The sequence below is a fragment of the Morchella sextelata genome (genome assembly GCF_020137385.1).
Source record: "Morchella sextelata strain SCLS chromosome Unknown scls_10, whole genome shotgun sequence".
Lineage (NCBI taxonomy): Eukaryota > Fungi > Ascomycota > Pezizomycetes > Pezizales > Morchellaceae > Morchella > Morchella sextelata.
Genome location: NW_025408625.1, coordinates 1,598,174 through 1,621,021, shown reverse-complemented (window position 1 = coordinate 1,621,021; position 22,848 = coordinate 1,598,174). Strand labels below are relative to the sequence as shown.

The window sequence follows — 22,848 nt, the reverse complement described above, 5'->3', positions numbered from 1 at the left end:
ACTAATAAACCGGACTGTCAAAACACTTGTTGTAAGCTCATTCTTAATATATTCCAAATTGGACCTTGACACGTGTGAGCTAATAAGCTGTGAATAGCCAAGTCTTCCTGCTCGGGACTGTTGGGTGATGGGAATTAATCTACACCTGCCAAGCGAAGTCAATAGTTTTAATAGCAGCACAATATACATGTATCTCTCTCATGGACCAAAGGGTTCCGTTATGCATTGCGACTGCTTGTTTTTTTTACTATCGATAGTGATGTACAAATACCCCACCAACCACTATTCCCCTCCAATTTCATCGCCAAGATATCCTTAAGAACACTTGCATCGCATGTCACTTAACTTAGAGGGGATATTAGGCGAGTTGGTTGTACAATATAAAGAGGGTGAACTAGTACTATCAACCTCTTCCGGAAGTCTTGACAGGCTTAAGGAACGAAAACTCGCTATTCTTAGTATTCTACAAGCCTATTGAGTTAATGTTAGTATACTTTTGACCGAACAGTACCCAGGGGTGCCGGAAAGTGACGCAACGTTTGACTTAGCAACACGGAAAGGCACTCAGAATTTCAATTTTTAACACAACACAATGCTTGAACAGGATGGATATTTTAGCCATACCCATGATACATGAGTTTCTAGAATAGAATCTGCATTTTTTCAAGTCATTGATTTGGGGTTTTTAGCCTGCAAAAGGAAAACTTGTGATAAGAGACAGTAATAAAAGGAGAAGCAATAGCTATTCATATTACCTCTTACCATAACTGCAATCTCCAGCTTCTAAAGTACCATAGATTCACTCCACATTCTGTTAGCTAGTTTGGTTGTTGATGAATATGGACTATTTGATCGTTGCATCACTTTCCGGCACCCCCGGGTACAGAAATGTGCTTCATTTCGCTGTGAAAGACGGATCTACCGGGTGATATACCATGATCCAAGCGGAGAAACTAACAATCGTGGGCGGAGGTACAGCGAGTATAGCGAGTATCCGTCTAAGGAGCGCAACCATCACCAAAAATGTAGCTCTCACTCTCTGTGAGATCACTTACTCATGTTCTAAATGGCAGGTCTACAAGGATCAAAACCTCGGTATTCGAACTTACCACGTATTCCTATATATAAATTGAAAGTATCACTCGGCGACTCGAACTACATAAGCACCCATGATCATAAGAACTGAAATTCGGATGATATATACCTAGCTAAAATAATATTCGCTTTCAAACGAAAAAAGGAATAATAAAAAAAGGGAATAAGAAAGATTGAAAAACAATCGCTATCCCGCCCCATAAAGATCCCAATCCATTACAATATAATATGTAAATAAATCAAAACCCCAGATCCGCAATGCAATGCGTCGTATAACCACCTGACTACATATCCAAAAGAAATCAAAGCAACCAACCAACCAACTTAATGATATTTATATGATACATCGTGTTCATTCCAGATTGAGGAAAGAAAAGAAAAGAATCGCTCGAATAAAAAGCCTTCCAAATATTCAAAAAAAAAAAAAAAAAAAAAAAAAAAAACGGTTTATAACAACTCCCCAAGATTACATGGGGGCTGAAGCAGCATGCATTATCCGCGGCATTGACTCTGTCGTTCTTCCCCGTGTTGTTTTCCCGTGGCTGATTTCTTTCAAATTTTCTCTCTCTCGCCCATTTCCCCCAGCTGCACTATTCATAACCTCTTCCTGAAGTTGTCGTTTCAGTACTGATATGTTGATTCCATGCATACTGTTCTCGTCCGAGGCATACATGGAGTCGAACGGATCCTCCACTGGTCTTCCGTGGCGGTCAGATGCTTTCGGCGTGCTATTCACCGACACAACAGTCGATAGCGACGGCGGCTCCACGACCACCCTCTTGATATCCGGGTTCGGCACAATTCCCTTCTCCGTCACCGCCATTGATCCCGGTCCTGAGGGTGCATTGCTGTCCATCCCAGTAGCATGCGCAATCGCCGCCATCGTAAATGGCGATTTCTTAGAACCCGTGAGTGAAAGGTCACCACTACCAGCAAACGGCGCCGATGACGGCGCACTGATCGGGTAACTGTTACTGCGCAATGCATGCTTTCCAGGGCACCATTTCAGCAGCATTTTCTCAAGTGTTGTACATTTCACAGGCTTGGCGAGATAGTCATCCATTCCAGCATCTCTACATTTTTCACGGTCACCTCTAATTGCAGAGGCTGTCATGGCGACTATTGGGACTCCCGACAACCATTCCGAGGAGGGACTAGGTCCGTCCGGTAGTTTCGGTGCTGGTTTGGGGTTTCGTGGGTTTCTCCAAAGCGAGATTTCTTTATTACCTTCGGTTGGATACTCGTATAGTTTTCCGGAACGGATTATGCGGGTGGCACTGTATCCATCGAGTTCAGGCATCTGAACATCCATAAGAATGATATCTGGCCGTTGTGGACGTGTTGTTGTCGAAGATGATGAAGAAGAAGCATCGCTATTCAACGGTGATCCGGGCTCTGTGGAGCTTGGTGGTACAGCCTCCTTGAGGAACTCAAGGGCCTCTAGTCCATTACTTACAGCCGAGACAGAGAAATTAAGCTTCTTGATCAGCCTTATCGCAATTTGTTGGTTGATATCATCTAAATTGGGTCATCAGTAAAACCATTCTTCCTTGACTCTGGACATCAGAACATACTATCTTCGACGACCAACACATGGGTTCTCTTCCTCTCCTCCATGTTTCTTTCAATCTCTGCTGCCGTCGCTAGCCCTGGCGTAATTCTCTTCAACAAATTGGTTGAATGGCTTGAAGATCTTGTCCTTTTTAAAGCAATATCTATAGGAGACTCGGGCGGTGTTGAAATACCGCAATCTGATGATCGACAAGACACAGACACGTCCGATTGCAACCTGTCTGGAAGACTACTAATATCTGCGGGTTGCAAGCACCCATTTTGGTACTGTGGACGATGGAATGGTATCGTGAAGTATGCAGTTGTACCAGCGCCAAGGCTAGAGGAAAGGCCAATAGTACCACCCATAAGATCAACAAGCTAGATTCCAGTGTCGGTGCTTAGCGCTACTCTATTTCCAATGTGATTCAAAGGGGGAACAAACATTTTTACTGATGGTTAAGCCTAACCCTGTTCCGCCAAATCTCCTCGCCGTCGACGAATCTGCTTGAGTAAATGGCTGGAATAGCTTTTGTTGTACATCGTCATCAATCCCGATACCAGAGTCCTTGACTTCAAATCGTACAACAATGGATTCATCATCCTCCTTCACGACTTCAACATACAACTTAATGAACCCCTCGTGGGTGAACTTTATACTGTTTGTTAGCAAGTTGGTCAATATCTGCCTAATCCTTCCCGGGTCCCCGATAACTGTCATATTCTCCCCAGCCTCACCCCAATCAGCATCGCATTCAAAAGCTAGTTTTCGTCTCTCAACATCAAAGCTCAACATCTTAGTCACATCCTGGACCACGAGTGGTAAGCTGAACTGAACTTCTTCGATGTCGAGTCGTCCAGACTCGACTTTGGATATGTCAAGAATGTCGTTGATGACGGTCAACAGCGCATTGGCTGACCGTTGGATGTTCTCCGCAAATTCGCGTTGCTCCGTATCCAGGTTTGTATCCAGAATGATTTCTGCCATCCCGACAACACCAGCAATTGGCCTACATCACACTATCTAAGCGTCATCATCACACGTTTCAGGAAAGGAAAGACCAACGTCCTGATTTCATGCGACATAGATGCAAGAAACTCGCTCTTGAGCTTACTCGCCTCCTTTGCGGCGCTCTCGGCTGCAGCTAACACTCGATTTTCTCGCTCCCTTGCTTCCAGCTCCGCGCTCGCATTATGCACCTCCGTGGTATCTAGAGATACCCCAATGATACCTGCTACGTAATTCTTGTCATATTGTCCGGCGCTACCCTTCTTGCCTAGTATGGGCACATACTTTGTTCTGAACCACCGTCCGTCGTTCAGTTCGGTCTCTGAATATAGCAAGTTATCTTTGCCGTTGAGGATGCTCTCGATAGGGTGCAGGAATTCCGGGCAATCCTGGAACAACTCATAGATATCCACACCAATGTAAGATTCTGCAGTGTTGTGAAGATCCCAGATTATTGACCCTTCGAGCAACGTGATGTGGTTGCTACAGTCAATTGCCCATAATGTTATCTGAGAATGTTGGAGAACTTCTTGTAGCTGCTTGCGAGTACGGCGAGCCTCGGATCGCGCTTCGACAAGGTCGTGAATATCCGTACAGGTTCCATACCATTTAATTATTTCACCTGTACGGGGGTCTCGAAGTGGCAGTGCTCGGCCGAGCATCCATCGCCACACTCCGTCGTGACGTCGACAGCGGTATTCTACGGTGTAATCTTGCCCTGTTTCCAGGCAGCGCATCCACTCCTTGATCACTAACGGCATGTCTTCCTGTCGGGAGAAAAAACAATCTGGTTAATAACTCTGAATGCATGTCAAACCAACAACGATAAGGAATAGAGAAAGCAATCGGATAAGAAGGCACTGTCAGGGGTTATTACGGGATGAAAGGGTGCTTTCCAGCCCTTGACAAGTGAAAGAGTCAGCCCACTATTATTCAATGGAAGAGGTGGCAGCCAGACCGTTACCATTCCTAGAGACTCCTCCTTTGTAAGACCGGTAAAATCATACCATCTTTTTGAGTAGTAGTCGTGATATCCATCCGGTCTGGTGGTCCATATCTGTAATGCAGTAGCCCACACGATCAATTATTACCCGTCAGACTTATATCGTGGAGATTGAATGTGAAAACGGAAACCTACCAACTGGGGCATGCAATCACACATGGTCATGAATCGCAGCTCATTCGTTTCTTCCTGCACCACTAACTTCTCCTGGTATTCTGTAACGTCTCTCAGCCAGGTTAAACCACCAAGAAATTCCCCGGTGTCGTTATCATAGATTCCGTCGCCATGGGCGTCAAAGACCATTTTTTTACCCTCTCTTGAGTACATGCCAAACCTTCCAGGGCTAATGGCTTTCTTTGTTTTGACTAGCTTGATTAATGGGTGTTCATCCACTTCCAGTTCACGCTCAAAATCCTCAGAGTATAGCCTGTACCATCTCGTGAGCTCATCGCGATGAAAGGTATACGTATTTCTTTCGGAAAGTGAGATCTCTTGGGCTGCACGGTTTGTAAAACCCATTGAGCCATCATGCCACATTCCGAATACAGGAATCTCCATTGCATCAAGGACTGCGTCCTTCATTCGCATCATTCTATCGAGGACTGAAGGGGATGTCGATATGTCTGAAGACGCTGGGGCACCCATTGGTAATAAAGCAGACCCAAGTCTGGCTGGCTCTGGGTCAACGCACGGCGCACTTACTTTTGGGAAAAAAGACCCATCTACAGCAGTTGGCGATAGTGGTGAAGCCATGGATGTGAATGTAAGTGTGAAGTATCTCTCAGAATCAAGAACCCAGATAGAGACGATCATCTTTGCTTGTATTTGGATGGGGCGTGGGTGATTATCACTTTCTTTGTGTCCATGATTGCTCAAAGATACATCCAAAGCCACATCCCGAACTGGATGTCCTCGCAAAAGTGGTGGCGCATCCGAGGCAGGCGAGGTAGCTCCCGCCCTACTTATTAGGGAATTGGCGTTCGCAAAGCCGTCCTCATCCCCAGTCATGTCCTTTGCCAAAGCTTCAAGAAACAGCTCCCAGCTAACCCATAATGGACTGTCACGTTGCAGAATATTGACTCCAAGTTCAGACAAATCTTTGCCTTGTAACAGCTCTGTAATAGATGGGCTCGACGGTTCTTTAACGGCTGCCCCTGCTAGCCGATTAACATTCTGGTTCGGTGGCTCCATGCCCAGCAGCCTCCCCATAGCTTCATTTGCCAAGACCACCGTTTTATTGCGCCCGAGTACCAACAACGGAGTAGGCAGGAATTGGAGTGCCGTGAACGCCAACGAAGCGCCAGATGTCGGTGGAGGTATATCTGGTGGCGGATTACTTGTGGGATGCGTCCTCACTGTTGGTATTTCTCTATTAGAGGAATGACGGTAGGGAAACGCAGGAAGGGGGATGGATTCTCGAGTTCCACGATGAGAAATGTCAGACTCGTTGTCTCCGAACGCACCGCTGGCAGATACGCTCTTTGCAGAACCATCGTTAGAATTCTTGGGGGCCAGTGAAGATGCTGCCCCTGCCGCCGCCGTCGTCGTTGCCACTGCCGCCTTCTCGTGTGTTTTTTTAAGCCGATTATCAGAAAGCCGGACCATCTTGACCTCCCCAGAATGCCTCCGTATCTCCCTCCCTCTCGATATTCCTTTCGCGTGAATTCAACCACCGATGGTGGTGGAAACCAACGCAGATGTGACCGATATTCTGTTTAGAATGTGGAAATGTAGTGTGTAAAGTAAAGGTTGCTAGCAGGTCATGTAAGGATGGGAAATTTGGTTAATTATTCTAAACTACTAGTCGTCCCTTCAAGATTGTGCCGTTTGGCAGCAGGACACCAGCGGCTTGAATGAACCTGTTTTTCCCTTTTCCTTTTTGAGTGCCGTGAGATGTGGGGACTGCCCTTGTCGACTTGTCGATGCTGCGAGTTACATAAGATGTCGATCCTCGCTTCTCCAGGATATGCTCGATGATGATCTGCGCGGCCGTTTGAATGGATGTTGAGGGGGGCAACCTTGGAAGGGTCCGGGACTTTTTCCTTCACTTTTTCACACTGATGGGGAATCGAATCTCTGAATTCTGCAGCTGGGGAAGGGGACCAGATCAAGAAGAACTCGTAGGCCAGCTCCTTCTCTTCCCAAGCACGTGGCAACTCAGTGCTTTCACTCTTGATCACTCACCCTTTTGATCGGATGGACAGTGTGCAGGGAATACCACAAAAACGGATAAAACGGGCTGCCTATGTAGAGGAGACTCAGATCAGGTCGAGGGGCGCTGGCCTAGGTAACTGCCTAGCTAGCTGGGGGAGACTGGGAGACTCCTGTAAGATTGACAACTCACTGGTTACTAGCAAGACAACGGTCGACGATTTGGAAAAAGCAGGTACTTGCCCACCATTCATTCACCTCTTTGAAGCCGTGGCCGAGTGTCCGTGAAACAATTCAAGCTGCCACTGCTGTCGCTGAAGCTCTTTTGTACGCCCTGGTACTGTGCTCATACGAAGGGTAACTGTGCGACTGGTGGGGGAGCAAACGACTGAATTCAGTGGATGGTGTAGTACGCTCGCTTCCTAAACCCCCTCACCACCACCGCAACCACAACCCTCCTGCGGCTCGCCTCCCCGCGCCGAATCCGCGGACTGCAGCTTGAAGTCTCGACCCATCACCCACGGCACCGGGCCACACAAGTGTTCGCCGCAGTCTTGGCACCCCGCTCACCCATCTAATCTAAGCCTAAATTAAGTACCGGGAGAGCGAAGACCCTTTTCCTGCAGTAAAATGTGATCCTCCTACCAACTATTCAGGGCCCTGGATTTTCAAAACATTTACTCCTAACGCACTGGTACGATTCTCTCATGATCGTCATAGGCAGATAGACCTACGAGAACTTGCGGGCCTGCAGCTTTCCCATGCTGAGGCAACATCGCAAAGTCCCATGATCAGGATCCTGCAAAGGTCTTTCTTTTATCCCTCGCTTTTCTTTTTTCCCTTTTCTCCTAGATTTGAAAGCGAACCAGAGAGCTTCGTGTAACCATTGATGGGGGGGTGGCAAAAGCCAGGGTCAGTTCTTGGGAACCCGATAGACAAGAATCCACAATGTATGAGTAGGTACAGCGATAGGAATGATATATGGAAAGAACAGTTATATGGTGCACAGATATAGATCATTCCGGTCGCTGTACATGTATGGTACCGGTTGCTTTGGGCCGCAATATCTATCGATTTCCATGGAGTGTTTTGGGGTGTCTGAATCGAACAAGTATTATTGATTTTGCATGTTAAAGCAGGTAAAGTAGACTACATGTACGTATGAGGTACTTAGGCACATGTAGAGTAGGCATCAGGAACCCGTACATTCTATGCAGGTTATGAATTAATCCTGGCATGCTAGGATAAGGTATGGAACGGACAATAACCTGAAAACATCATTTGTCGCCAAAGGTAGAATATTGTTTCGTTTAAAGTAGAACGCCTGCTAGAACGGAAACAGCAATTTCGGCTGGCTATTGCAAGTTAAAGGTACATACATGTACTCTACATGTAGGTGGGTACATCTATTATGCAGGGTACCCAGTCTCCCTATGCGGGGAAGGGGATGCAAAAAGTCGACTGGCCACGGTGCTAGGGAAGAATAGGTATTGTTTTGCTTTGAACGCTTTGGACGCTCAGCCAGTCAGTGCCTTGGACGTTCAAAATCACCCCGTGCGACTTTTAAGACTCGATACTCCCCTGATCTGGTGATTTGTCCTGGACCACATTTCCATAGATATAGATCATGTGATTCACACACAAAAGGAACCAAGCATCAGTTTCCAGGTCCTCACATGTCTGCCACGTAACATTAGATGCGCAGCGTACTCTTCTTCTTTCTTCAGTAAATAATGGTGGCTGCGCGTATAAAAAGAGCCGCATGATATTTAGCGCGATAATGACGTCATACCATGTGAGGTAGCCTCCCACTCCAGCCGCGATAAGGTTTCGGGAATCGGAAAATTTCCCTTTCCGCCTACATAGAGGGGAAAGCTTATTTTTAATGCAACCAACTCGTCATTTCCTAAGGAAAGCACCTTCTCCTCACCATCGTCATTATCTCCGCAGGGTACCGGGTCTCCACAGCTCTCCCCGCCGTCACCGACCCCCATAATGGACGCCGAGTTCCTGCTCTTTGTCTTTGTCGTCGTCATCTTTCCGGATAGAAAAGGCAGACTGCAGACTAGTCAGAAATCCAAACATGCCAAGTTGTGATGAATGGAGCCGCATTCAGCCCTAAACCGTGTATCTGGCTGGATTTTCAATGATGATCTGATTTCCCCTCTTCTGCTGAAAGTCCACCTGAAAGGAAAGTCTTGAAACATTCGATTCAAGTGGTTTACGGCAACTGCATTCAGTACCAACTATTGAGGAGTAATGAATCTTGGACTGGTCCCTCGCTTCCTTCAACTTATCAGAGCTTTGATATCCATTTGCTCACAACTAAATATAGTCACTCGATGCTCCTTCATCCTTTCATCTATAAAGAGACCATTGGGGTTAAAACTGGGATTTGGCAAGCCATTGGTGATGGACCAGATGATGGTCTATTGCTTGGTATGAGAGAACAGCAGATCCCAACAACTCGTTATTGAAATATAGCCAATAATCGTGTGTGAAGCCGTTCTTTGACTCAGTCTGTTATCGATGAATCTTTCTGAATTCATTTTCTTCACGTTCACAAAAAATCACTCGTCTGCATCTCTTTCTAATTTCTCGGTGTAAATACTTGATCGATCGACGACAGGACTATCGAGAGAACCCTGGGTCAATCGTTTATGACAGGGTGGCTTCTACATCAAAATAGAACGATGGTTGGCAGTACAGTAAAGTTTAAGATACGCATGCTAGGAATTCCATCTCTCGAATGTCGATGAGCACTAGCCTCTAACACCTCCTGGTGGCACTTACGCCAGCTGAGATTTGCAACCTGTCAATTTACGTTTATGCATCTGATAGTCGCATCAGAAGAAGGCTTCATTCATCGGTCTTTTCTCCGGACCCATCCGGACTTCACGCACGACTCCAGGCCTCACTTGTAGGCTGAACCATTCTTCTACCCGCCGAAGCGCTGTATGAGCTTTTTTTTTTAGAAGGAAGTTCGCATATCAAACTGTCTCAAGATACGACTTTGGCACCAGGGCTTTCCTGACCGCAGCTTACTCTGGGCGGCATGGCATGCCCGCATTATCTCTAATTCTACAATCCAATTACATTGACAGCTATAGTATCATTGCGCCTGCAATATTAATATGCACGACGTGTCTTCTGTCTAAAGTACCGAAGCACACCTATCCAAGCCTTCCTTCACTCCAGGTATCGAGTAAAGATCTCCCTCCCAGGATTATGCCTGCACACTGCTCTTGGCTGCCCTACTATTGCTTGGACCTGTATCCATCGAGTGCCCAATCTCGTATGTGTCCCCCCGCTTTGGGGACGCAAGTCATCAGCCCGGGTTCCAACAGGCTCTTCCATTTTCAGGCTGGTACATGTTCACTATCCAACCGGTTCATCGTGAGATTTTGACCCGGAAATCACCGAACCGCTCAGGCACAGACTTGGATATGAGGAGTTGAAAGTTGAAGAAACCCCACCTCTGCTGCACTAAGGCGGATGGATCTACGGTTCCACTCTACCAACTTGCTAAGTATCAAGGCATCTTCATAGGGTAGGCCTTATGTAGATGCAATTCATATTTCAAGTTCGGTTAGCATACGAGAATCTCTAATTTTTGCGTTCGACGGCGGCTTTTCGGGGCCCGACAAAGATGGCCTTAAGTTGTCTACTTGGAGTTGAAGCGTCGGTATACACATATATATGCCCGCAAGATACATGTGAGTGACCCATAGTCAACTTGCTCTGTTTTGTATCTACTCGTATTATATCTTCATTCATATATCCTCACCGTGAATATCTCAACATTGAATCCGCACATCGAAATACCGGTACTGCGAATTCACACTGCCGACACATCGCCCGCACTGCAGATCCCTCACCTCTTCAGGACTTCCTTGATCCCGCTAAATAACTACCGCAAGATTTGGAGCGTAAAGCCCGGGTGTTAGAAAGATCCTGGTATATAAATGGTACCAATTTTTGCTCGAACTGTGGCGAATCCTTCAGTTTTTGGTGAGAGAAACTTACCAGGATCTTATTTAACACCCGGGTGCAACACTCCAACTTTTGCGGTAGGTCATTATTATCTAATCTAATCAAGCAGGGTCCAATTACACCCTGGAAATATCTCACGTAATATTATCATGACGTCTTTCATGCTGCCACAAAGTCTTGGTTCAGTTTTTTTCTCTCGGGGAGTTTCTTTTTCTTCGTTTGGGGAGTGGGCCCGGGAAAGGCGAGGTCGGAGTTCGCTAGTGGTTGTCGAATGTGCGCTAGGGATAGCGTTCCAGCGGCCCGACGTTGATCCGGTAGTTTAAACGGCATCTCTTGGTGGCTTGGTGCGGGCCTTCGAATTCTGGCACTAATAATTTCTGCTTTTCCGGTGCTAGGGGCAGCTCGGAGTTTGCTGCTGCCGGGGCTAATATCGGTGATCGATAAACCGGTGGCGTAGGGAGAGAGGAACGGCCAGACGCTGTCGAAGTTGTCGATAAACCGTAGTGTGTCCCTCGAATTTTCCTAAGCTTCTAGCACCTTATGTAAACTACCTATATTTGAGTTTAGGTGGGTTTGTGACTTGAGTTTACTAAGGATGGGTAAATCCGAGTGATGCTTGATGATCAACCCATTCGCCAAACCTTAAGCCCCAGAAGAAAAACTTATTCGAAACAAATTGAAGCAGTATGATAAGCGGATTGGGCTTATAAGCTTATCGGGTGGTCGCTGCCAGTGATTGATGATTGCTGAAGTCCTGTAAAGTCTTTTGGCTATGTAGAAGCCCAAGCTTACTTATACTACATGAGGACATACATGCGTTGAGGATACATACATGTACCTCTAATAATATTACTACTTCTTGGTTCTGAACAATTTAGGCCTAGGAGAAAGGATGCTGCATTAATTCATATTGTCAAATCCAACATAATACTAAAAGATTCAACCAGGCCCGCGTTACTTTCCAAATCATGTAATAGCACGCATATTTGAAGCAGTTACTGAGTTGGCCTCGCAACACGCACAGCATCGTTGACTTATTTTTAACACTTAACTATCGCGTTGTACCGGAATACTGGGTTAACGTATCCAATGGGGATGTCGGATATTACCAAGAAGTCGGATGTCTCAGGTTACGCCCAATTGTCTCACTCGGCCAGCCCTGTTGGTTACTACTCCTCCTCAAAACTGTCCATATACTGAGGTGAGAAGTTAAATTGATATCTCTAAAGAATAATGATTATTTATTAATTAATATATAGGTTTTTCATAAGCCAAAATCTGCGACCCTGCGACCTTGACCCCACGACCTCTCGACCCCGCGACCTCTCGACCTCTCGACCCCGCGACCTCTCAACCTCTCGACCTCTCGACCTCTCGACCTCTCGACCCCGCTACCTCTCGACCCCGCTACCTCTCGACCCCGCGACATTTCGACCCCGCGACATATGACCTTGCGACCTTGCGACCTTGCGACCTGTAGTGGTTATCAGTGGCTATTATTTGAAGAGTTGTTGCAGCTTAGGGGAGCTTACCATGATAAGCTCAGGTATGGTGGGGAATGAACTTGACTTTCCTTTTTCTTTGGCTGACCCGCACCACAGGAGATTGAGGAGAGTTAGGAATGGACCCGGAGTTACTGATGATATTTGGTTGGGGGATTGATTTGCGGGTGCGTGCTGGTAGGTGTTCTGTCTTTTCTTTCTTCAACTTGAAGGTACGGGCTAGAGCTTTCCTTTCTAATTCCTCTTTCAACCTGATGATGTCCGCTCCAGTAATTACTTGTGCTTTAGATAATACACGCCTATCAGATTTGACTGCTCTCTTCCCCTCATATTTTATCCGCATTTCTCTCAATTGAAGTTTTGCAATCTCTGCTTCACTAAGTGATGCTTCAGCAAGGTGAGCGAGCCTGAGAATAACAGCTTTGTACTCCTCTGAATCCTGAAAGTCAATTCCCAATGCGAATTGTGTTTGATGGCGCAAATCTCGGCGGTTTCTCGGCGTCTGAAAATGTTTGTTAAGCAGAATCTTAGGTCCGTTAGGAGTGCTAGGAGTTAGGTTGAGCGGTTTTAGTTTGTTAAGAACTTTGTCTGGGTTCAGCGGATGAATTCCAGTGGCACGGAATGCGGATTGAATTGTCTGCTTTGTGTAAGCCTTTTGACGGGCTTCTGTGAATAGGGACCAAAATGTTCCTATCTCTATTGATTAGCTATCAGGGAAATAAAACAAGACTTTCAAGTTAATAGTTCTACCTTTACTAATTCCCGTTCGGGTTTCTCTCAAGTGGTTGTCTGCGGCCTTCCCGTAATAGTGCTGAAGTGGTCCAAACAGACCGACATCAAGTGGTTGAAGAAGGTGCGTTGAGTGGGGAGGTAAACAAATAAGATATATGTTCCTAGATAGTGCATATGAACAGAATTCATATGTGAGATGACTGCCGTGACCATCCATTACAAGGAGGCGGGGGCGGCCTTGATTGAGTTTGGCGGTATGGACATCAAAATGTTCTTTGAGCCATCGTAACCCCATCTTATCATCCGTCCAGCCATTGTCGCTATAGGCAAAAACAACGTCAGGGTCATCAGTATTTTGGTGCCAACCCATATAGTGGCCTTTCCCTTTATAGATAATCCACGATGGAATTGTCAAACCACCTGAGGAAGCCGCCTCGACAACAGTTATTAGTTCTCGTGAACCGTCTTGTGCCACATTAGGATTTCTCCTCCCCTTTCTGCATATAACCTTTGCCTTTGATGAATAACCTAATATAAAACCCTTCTCGTCAAAATTCCAGATATCATCGTTAGGTCGAAGTCCTTTAGAAATAAGTTTGCGTAATAGGCGGGTGAGCTTATTGAAATAATCGCGGAGGGTGATAGGATTGCTCGCATGCTGTCGTTGACGGTCTATTTGTGTACTAAATTTGGATGCCAATGACGGGTTGCGGTCGAGAAATCTTGATATCCAGTTACGGCCAATGTACGCTGACTCGGAGTCCACCTCTAAGCCATTCTCTTCGGCAATATTTTGGGCCATTGCTGTTGCCATCCCTCTCAATAAATCTATTCTTGGTGGGAACCCTGCATCGTCCATATCTTCGCACCATCGCTTAAGAGTTTTCTCCACGGTTGGGGGTAGCTTTTGTTGACTTTGATGCGCCTCATGACGGTTTTTGCGTCCATTATGTCTATCGTTTAGTGTAGAGGTAGGAATGCCGAACTCTAGAGATAGAACTGTCCAGGGAGTGTTGAATTCGGCCCTTTTTGCTAGTGCACGGCGTATTCTGTCCTCCCTTTCAGCCTGGCTCAATTCACTCCGTTGTTTCACTTTACCCATACTGTAGCTGGCGTGGTTGACTTTTACTCACGGCCTCGTGAACCATTGGTTTTGAGGATCCTAACCCGATTAGTCATCCGACATCCTACTGATGTCCGACTTCCCGGTTGGATACGTTAAGTGTAGTCTTAAAGAAACACCATCATATATATACCAAAAGTATCGTTAGGCGCACACCCTATAGCAATAACACATATGATTGAAATATTTCGTTAGTACGTGTATATTACATGCGTCCGATGATGTATCCAGAAAATATGGATGCTTACATGTGGTCATGCCGAAATATTGATGTTGTGGATTAAGGTTTCAATTAGCACGGTAAGAAAAGCAGATTCATTTACAATTAGAGTTCTAAATACGACAAAGAAGAAACAGTATGCGCGGTGTCAGATTTCACTTTCGATCATTGACAACACCTTTGACTAGCATTAGCCGGGGTAATATGTCTTGGGATGAAGCTTAGTTCTGTACCTCGACCAGTGAGGAACGCGATATTCGGATACTGACAGGCTGCACAACACCAAATGCATAAGCGCCTCATGTGAGAGGCATCTAAACTATGTACTCGTAGTTTTTTGACGTTTCCGGACGCGACCACTATTGCATGCCATACAAAAGATAGCCTTGGCGGGTTTTTTCTGTGTATGCAATAGCAGTTGCGTCCGGAAACGCTGTGAAATTGCGAGTACGTATGAGAATAGGGCTTCTGTGTATTTTTTTTGAATTTTAGATTTCTCTATGTATCACGCGTGAGGGCAAGGACAGCTCAAAGCAAGTGGAAGCGTTCCGAGGGGCGAGTAAACGAAACACCCGAGTTTTGTGGCGACGCGAAACTCGCAATGTTAGTTATGTGTCACCATCCAATCTGCAGCTTTCAGCCATTATCTACTCGGTAGAGTAGGTAAGTGTTGTTGGAAGTAACACGACAATTACCGATCCAACACTTAATTGGATCTGGGATTGTTTTTATCCCTTTCTTCGTATCCTTATCTTGAATATCTTCAGTTCCAATCTCCTCTCTCTCTCTCTCTCTCTCTCTCTCTCTCTCTCTCTCTCTCTCTCTCTCTTTCTTTGTTCCTGTTCTAGACCTTCTCTCCCCTTGAAATTTCTTTCGTAGTCTAGACCATATCCCTATATAACCCTAACCCACACACCCCTTAACTCACACCTAACCCTGCATACGTCTAACTTGCTATTACCATTTCGTCATATTCAACACCATCACTTCAAGCCTGCAAACTCTTCGCCTCTGCTTCATCCCGACGGTTCAACTCCGTTGTATACGCATCTAGCCGGTATTTCTTTCTTCTTTGCTGTGTTTGTCTGCTTTGTCGCCGCTTGCATACATAAAAACGCCTCCTCAAGGCTGCGACCCTAAGTTTCCGTATCGATAGCCAGGAGGAATCCCCCTCCCTTCAACCCAGAACTATGGGTTTCTCACGCTCTGTGCGGATCATCACTTTGTTAGTGATTGATTCGCTGTTCTTTCTACTCGAGATCATCGTTGGTTATTCCGTGCATTCACTGGCTCTGGTGGCGGATTCGTTCCATATGGTAGGGTTGATCCATGGGTTGTTGCTCTCGTGAGAGTGGGCTGACTGTAGTGCCTATGTAGCTGAATGATGTTTTTTCATTACTTGTCGCGCTCTGGGCTATTAAGCTTGCAAAACAGAAATCTACTTCTAGCTATACATATGGGGTTTGTTCCCGGTTGCTCTACTACTGCTTGGAGGGGGGGTGTAGTATTTTTCTGTTAGCGCTCGGTGTTCAGGCTGATCCTTTTTGCTCTTATAGTGGCAACGTGCGGAAGTCCTCGGCGCCTTGATCAATGGCGTTTTCCTCCTCGCCCTGTGTTTATCGATCTTCCTTGAAGCTATCCAGAGATTTTTCGAGCCGCAAGAGGTTGGCCAGCCCGTTCTCGTGCTCGCTGTCGGGAGTGCCGGGTTGGCGTCAAATATTCTTGGATTATTCCTGTTTCATGACCATGGTCACTCCCATGGAGGTGGTGATAGCCACAGCCATTCTCACAGCCACGATATTGAAGCTGGAATTGATGGCCACGAGCACCATAAACATACTCACGGTCTACCCGGTCACATCCACAACCCCGCCGAAGATGACAGTGGCGACATCGAAGAAATTCTCCCCGCCAACGTTGTAGCTCGTGTCGCATCTGATGCAAACACCGTCTCTAGGTCTACCCAGAAACACAAGAGGAATAGTAGTAGGCAGGCACGTTTTGCATCACCAGTAACACATATTCACGTCCACCCTGCCCGTAACCGACAAGAGGTCATTGCCGCTGCTGTCAGCGACACCGAAGCAACCTCCGGCACTTCCGACGACGAAGAAGGTGGTGATGAAAGCACACCACTCGTATCTAAAAATGGTGATTCCTCTTCCTCTACTCGTAGGCGCGCATACTCCGTCACCCACACCGGCCATAACCACACCAAGCCTAAGCCCGAAGGCGCCTCCGGTCATTCCCATGCAAACCTCAACATGCGTGGTGTTTTCCTGCATGTTCTCGGCGATGCCCTCGGAAATGTCGGTGTTATGGTTGTTGCTCTCTGCCTGATGTACATCCCGGACGAGTACACATGGAAGAACTACCTAGACCCCTCCATCTCCCTCATCATCACGGTAATCATTTTCTCATCCGCCCTACCGCTTGTTAAATCCGCTTCCAAGATCCTTCTCCAAGCCGTCCCAACCGGGATCTCGCTCGAGGAGGTCAAGGAAGATATCGCAGACATCCCCGGCGTCGAGTCTGTCCATGAACTCCACATCTGGCAGCTCTCGGACGTAAAGATGATCGCCTCGCTCCACATTCAGATCGCCTTCGACCCTGACCAGGGCGGTCGTTACATGCAACTCGCACGCTCAATCAGAACCTGCCTTCACGCTTACGGTATCCACTCCTCCACAATCCAGCCAGAGTACACTAAGCCGGCCGGCGGCGACGTCATCGCCGCTGACATGAGCCCTGGTGGCGTGCAAGTCACGGGATATGGTGCCACAGCTGGCGGCAGCCGTGCGGGAAGCGTAACAGGAAGTGATTCGGCATGTCTGTTGGAGTGTGGAGATGGGTGTGCGACTGTGAAATGCTGTGGACCAGTGGGACAGGAGACTGCTGATTCGGGACATGGCCACGGCCACGGACATTCTCATTAGAGACGGAGATTTAGACAGAATGTCTCGGGTCGGAATCTTTTTTTTATGATGGCTGGTTGGGAGGTTGTCTGTGGAGGCATGCTTTTAATATGACTATATACCTGAAAAGGGGGGTTTTGTGTTGAGTGCAGTCGTTTCTTTTTGTACTCAATATGCCATTTTTTTTGTATTTTATTGGTAAACCCCCTTTTTATGACTCTTTTTTTTCTCTTCTTTTCCGCAATTTTATATACTGTTTTTTTAACGATTACTGGGCGGCGGGAAGAAGGGAGCTGGGAGGGGTGCTTGGATAAGAAGTAAGTAATAGAGCGAGAGAGAGAGTCGGGGGGGGAAGTCCTCTTTTATGTATAGTAGAGTTTTTGAAAATGATTGTATAGATACCTGGAATTACCTTCATGGGGTGTCACTCGGTGGTGCGTGCGGGGTTAGATTATCACAGGGGGCCGATGTCCTCTCAGGTCAATGTGTATAATGAGAAAGGCTGGTGAGAGTGTGTCTACATATATCTATACCCCTCATTATTGTTTCCTAGCCTTTAGCGAAGGTAGTAGTTATATAGCGGCTGCAGGATGTTGACTACTTAATTGAAAAGTTATTAATTGTTGTGCGCGAGAATTGAAGAGACAGGCGGAACTGAAGCTATCACGATCATAGTGCGGTAATTCACTACATAATCCCTCTTTCATACCCTTCTCGATCACATCACCCCAATGCCAACACTAATAGGTGTATGAAAGCCTACACCACCGGCCGGCATACGGGTACGTCCAGGCTGGAGGGATACGATACTATCTAGGGCTATTATCAACCTCCGGATCAGAGGCAAAACGCGAGCACGCGGGCCACAGTTTAAAGCATTTCGGCCTCCTTGTATCTTGAAGCGGGAGACGTGGTGCTAGCGTTGGCGAGAGGTATGGATAAAGTGTGGTTTTGTCATTGGCCCCAAAGTACATCCTGCTGAGAGTTGGAATCACAAGTGTAACCTCCGGCTGGCCCTATGTAGCATTTGATATATATATATAACTTACGCCTTGCTATACTTGAATGTGCTAGGGTGGTTTGAAAGGGCGATAGTTATATAGAGGATTTAATTTGTCGAGCCGACCTGAGTTCCTGGGCTGGCTTCATGTGTATGCCGGATCGGAAGTGTATATATATACACATGACGGGGCCGTATATCTTCAACGAAAAAACAGCCAAGCCCAGGGCACAAAGCTCGGCGCCAGCCCAGCCCAGCCCACCAAGCCTTGGCCCGCATCCAGATAGGCCGTCCCTATATTGGCAAATCCATCATTGACCCCTACACACCAAAAGTTAAAACCCGTCCTCGCAATCATGAGTCAGGAAATCGGAGCACGTGTGGATCTAATAGTTCCTAGATAGAACAGGGTTACGGGGATACGGATTAAATGCAGCTCTATAATTTGAAGCACAACAGAAACAGACAATAAAAACCCCCAAAAATCAATTGGTTAGACCGCACATCCGAAGTGCATGGCCGTGGTGGCTGCAGGCACATAATAACTCCCAACTACAAGCATCCACCACTCCATTTGTTTCTTCAAAAAGGCTAGCACCACACAAAAAACCCACCACCACCACCAGCCCCACCACCACCACCACCACCAGATATCACCACTACAGGCTATACATACATAACCTACACCCTACTAAACCGTAAACCCATCCCACAGCCGCCCCTTATCCACCAACATGCCCTTCCCATCAAACTCCACCCCCTCCCCCTTCAGCAGCTCCAGCTTCTTCGCGCACTGCCCCTCCGCGGGTGAGTCGCGGCCCCAGTCGCCCATGAAGCCGCCGATATACTACTCCCGCCAGTCTGTCAGCAAATAGCCAAATCTATCAAGTAGGGGAGAGGTAGCGGGGTAAGTACCCCGGTGGAGGCAATGATGCGATGGCACGGCACTTGTGGCGCATACGGATTATTCCCTGCGTCCGTTAGAATCGCGCAGAGAAAGGGAAAAAAAGGGGGGGGGGGGGGAGTGGGGAGTGAGTGACGTACGGCAGGCACCGCCGACAGCTCGCGGGGAAGAGGAGAGCGCGGTGGAGAGCGCTTTGTAGGTGCTTACTTTCCCGGGCGGGATCTGTGTTGGTGGTTAGCTGGGGATATCTCGGGGGGTGCGGTGGGAGGGTGGAACCTGTTTTAAGAGAGTGTAGACTTTCTAGTGGGTTAATAGGTTGTTAGCTGGAGGGTTCTGGGAGGTAGACATAGGTTTTTTTTTTGGGGGGAGGAGGGGCGTGCTTCTTGGAATTCGGTGACCATTTTTGCGGCTTGGTTGATAGTTCGTGATTGATTGTTGATTGTTGCACGTTGGCTGGTGGTGAATGTCTCGTCTCGGGAATTCAAGCGGACGCGTAAAGTGGGAGGAGACGCGACGAGACATGAGTAATAAAGATGCCCCGTTCGGTATGTCTTGGCAGTCTGGATGGTTACTGACGGGGACGAGTGCTTCTAGACGGGTGATTAGTAGTGATGCGAATGCCTCTACAGAGTCATATCATTCGAATGCTGGCATTGCACGGTGAAAAGGCCGGAATTAATTGCGGGATTGGGGGGTTCACTGAACCGCGTATTGATCTCGGTGTGGTTTAGATGAAGAGCTAGCTGGCTCTGGCAGTACTGTCGTCGCTTTGTGACCTGATACGAGATCTAGGTTGGAGACTCAATCTATAGATATATAGGCTGGTACCTATCCAGCTAGAGCCCTGGGCGCGCATGAATACATCCAACCAATCGAATCGCACATTCTCAACCCAGCGGTTCCGGGTCACTGCGGCCGTGGGGGTTCTCAAAACTAATAAAGTAAGCACCGAGCCAAAGCACATTCACGGCTCTTGTCTGATCTCCTGGGGCGGAGAGCTTAACGCCACAATCTAACTAGCTAGTAGTGGAGTCCATGTACAAGTATTTACTATCGGAGTGTTGGAGTATCTTTAGCTTCTCTTTTATATTCATAGGTACATGATACATGCTCTGTCAGTCGCCCGGCCTATTCTGTTTAGCTCTGTTTAGTTCCGTCGAGACCAGAGACTAGTCAAAACCTCCGCTTGAAATTGAAGTTGGTGTCCTGACCGTTATGTTGGTTTTTGAGCCCACATGCCACTTATTTACTACTGAAACTCTCCCCTCTTTCTTTGGGCGCTTTGTCTTGCCGTTGATACTTCCGTGGGATACTATTTGAGACTAAGGGTGCGGCACCCCGGAATAGGGATCTGGGGACCTATTGACACCTATGGGGGTTTGGATCTGAAGTGTATTATGAGTGACGCGTGGGTGCTGTTCTATGTCTAAAGTGATAGCATCTAAAGCCTTTGTTTTAGTAGCAGGGATAGGATTCAAATGATCCGGATATCCTTGGAGCCCAGCTCATTTGAATCCTTCTTCTCCGGAGGTGGTAGGTTTCCCCAATGGCCAATGATGTAGTTGTGGGTTTCTTCTGAATACCCATAAGGGCAGGGAGCTATCCTATATAGTGACGCCAGAAAACATCTCCGGGACTCGGGAATCTAGACTCTTGCAGACAAGTATGTATAGGCATGACTTATAGTCTCTGATAATCACTAGGTATTATCAGCGGGTGTCCCCTGTTGGCACCTACATCTCCATTATATATATGTGTGTGGTGTCTATTCCTGCGGATGTGCTTTCGCCGATAATTGAGCTTGCGGTTTGGACTAAAAGCATGAACCCTTTCTCCGTCAACATGGGATAGGGTAGCGATATATCCAGCCCCCCCCCCCCCCCCCACATCAGCCCTCATCCGACCCAAAAACACGCATCGCAATCATTCCCCGAGTGACACCCCATGAGCCAAGCCACCCCCTGGCCTCCCAACCAGCCACACCGCACTCTCACCTCCCCCCCGAGCTCCAGCACTCCAGCTCGACACCCACCCACCTACCAACCCACCTACCAACCCACCGCACACCGCACACCGCACACCGCACCACCGCGCAACAGCACAAAACACACCCCACAATGCTCGACCCGCGCTTCTCGCGCCTCGCCGTCGCCGGCTCCACCCTCCTCATCGCCATCCTCGCCTACGCGTCGCAGCTCTTCCTCCTCGCGCCACACCTCTCCCAGCGCCAGAGCATCTTCTTCAACACGCTCGTCGCCTGCATCTGGATCAGCTACTACCGCTCCATCACCACGCACCCCGGCTCGCCGCCGAAGGACTGGGCCCCGCCCGCGCACGACGGCGCGGACGCGGAGGAGGGCCGCGGAAGGGCGGAGGAGCGGCGGCTGGTGGTGGGAGCGGGGAAGTGGTGTCGGAAGTGTATGGGCTACAGGCCGGTCAGGGCGCACCATTGCCGGACGTGTAATGTGTAGGTTTGGCTCCAGCTCTTCTACGGGGGTGAATTGGTGGGGGGGAGCGGGGTGGGCTGGGTGCTGGGTGCTGATGCGGGGGTGCGTGTGTGCAGGTGTGTGCTTAGGATGGACCATCATTGCCCGTGGACGAACAACTGCGTCGGGTACCGGAATCTGCCGCATTTCTTGCGCTTTTTGGCCTATAGCGCGTTTACGTCGTTGTATCTGCTGACGCACCTGTTCTCGCGGTGCTCGGTCGTTTGGGAGGCGCGGAACACGCCTGCTGTATGTCTCCCCCCCCCCCGGGCCCGCCCCCCGAGCCCGCCGGTGGCCCGCTACTAACACACCGCAGTACTCAAGCCCGCACACCCTCCCGCAGCTCCTCCTCCTCACAGCCCTCACCCTCGCCACCATCTTCACCACCTTCGCGCTCGCCATCCTCACCCTGCGCACCTTCTGGTCCGTGGCCAACGGCTACACCACCATCGAGACCTGGGAGCAAGACCGCCACGACGCGCTGGTCGCGCGCAAAAAGGTGCCCCGCCAGGAGTTCCCCTACGACATCGGCTTCTGGGACAACCTGTGCAGCGCCTTCGGCGGCACGGGCAACATCCTGTCGTGGGCCTGGCCGCTCGGCCGCACGCGCTCCGTCGGCGAGGCCGTCCGCGGCAGCGGCGACGTCGTGATGCGCGGCGGCCTGGAGTGGGAGGTGAATGGGTATGAGGACCTGGGCGTGGTGTGGCCGCCCGTGGACCCGGATAAGCTCTCTGCGGCCGGGTTTGGGAAGGCGGTGGATCAGGCGACGGTGGCGGAGGGGGGGGGCGGCGAGTGGGTGGAGGGCGTGAGGAGGCGGCAGAGGGAGGATATGGACCGGCGCAGGGCGCGCGGGGAGACGGGGGCGCGCCAGGAGGAGCTGAGGTATCCGAGGATTGCGGAGAGGGGGTGGGAGTGGAGGAATGGGGAGGGGGAGTCGTTGGCGGATTATGGGGTTGAGGTGGAGGCGGAGGGGGATGATGAGGATGTGCCGTTGGCGGTGTTGATGAAGAGGAAGATGAAGTAGTTAGGTGGTGGGGGTGTGTTTTCTTCTTTTTTTCGGTTTTTTTTTTTTTTTTTTTCTTTCCCTTTTCAGATAGATAACTTGTAGTTTGTTGGCTCGTGCTTTCTCGGTAGTAGATGGATATAGATTATAGGCGTAAACTT

General features: G+C 48.5%; 6 protein-coding genes across 6 annotated transcripts; 3 read left to right on the top strand and 3 right to left on the bottom strand.

Annotated features, from left to right (window-relative positions):
- Positions 1-1,561: 1,561 nt before the first annotated feature.
- Positions 1,562-6,263, bottom strand: H6S33_001403 (uncharacterized protein; the record flags this gene model as incomplete). Its single annotated transcript, XM_044832777.1, has 7 exons — positions 1,562-2,613; positions 2,670-3,027; positions 3,092-3,656; positions 3,713-4,422; positions 4,533-4,712; positions 4,794-6,013; positions 6,122-6,263. 7 exons carry the CDS (start codon positions 6,261-6,263, stop codon positions 1,562-1,564), a joined length of 4,227 nt encoding a protein of 1,408 aa, XP_044694370.1.
- Positions 6,264-11,897: 5,634 nt separating this feature from the next.
- H6S33_001402 (uncharacterized protein) lies at positions 11,898-12,282 on the top strand (the record flags this gene model as incomplete). Its single annotated transcript, XM_044832776.1, has 2 exons — positions 11,898-11,967; positions 12,074-12,282. 2 exons carry the CDS (start codon positions 11,898-11,900, stop codon positions 12,280-12,282), a joined length of 279 nt encoding a protein of 92 aa, XP_044694369.1.
- A 62-nt stretch (positions 12,283-12,344) lies between these two features.
- H6S33_001401 (uncharacterized protein) lies at positions 12,345-14,138 on the bottom strand (the record flags this gene model as incomplete). The annotated part of the gene is made up of 3 exons (XM_044832775.1): positions 12,345-12,994; positions 13,055-13,115; positions 13,545-14,138. 3 exons carry the CDS (start codon positions 14,136-14,138, stop codon positions 12,345-12,347), a joined length of 1,305 nt encoding a protein of 434 aa, XP_044694368.1.
- A 1,431-nt stretch (positions 14,139-15,569) lies between these two features.
- Positions 15,570-17,315, top strand: H6S33_001400 (uncharacterized protein; the record flags this gene model as incomplete). The annotated part of the gene is made up of 3 exons (XM_044832774.1): positions 15,570-15,695; positions 15,757-15,840; positions 15,936-17,315. The coding sequence occupies 3 exons, from the start codon at positions 15,570-15,572 to the stop codon at positions 17,313-17,315; spliced, it is 1,590 nt and encodes a 529-aa protein (XP_044694367.1).
- A 1,670-nt stretch (positions 17,316-18,985) lies between these two features.
- Positions 18,986-19,599, bottom strand: H6S33_001399 (uncharacterized protein; the record flags this gene model as incomplete). The annotated part of the gene is made up of 5 exons (XM_044832773.1): positions 18,986-19,141; positions 19,210-19,265; positions 19,339-19,420; positions 19,475-19,498; positions 19,597-19,599. 5 exons carry the CDS (start codon positions 19,597-19,599, stop codon positions 18,986-18,988), a joined length of 321 nt encoding a protein of 106 aa, XP_044694366.1.
- A 1,716-nt stretch (positions 19,600-21,315) lies between these two features.
- On the top strand, positions 21,316-22,708 carry H6S33_001398 (uncharacterized protein; the record flags this gene model as incomplete). Its single annotated transcript, XM_044832772.1, has 3 exons — positions 21,316-21,665; positions 21,762-21,933; positions 22,001-22,708. 3 exons carry the CDS (start codon positions 21,316-21,318, stop codon positions 22,706-22,708), a joined length of 1,230 nt encoding a protein of 409 aa, XP_044694365.1.
- Between the last annotated feature and the right edge of the window lie 140 nt (positions 22,709-22,848).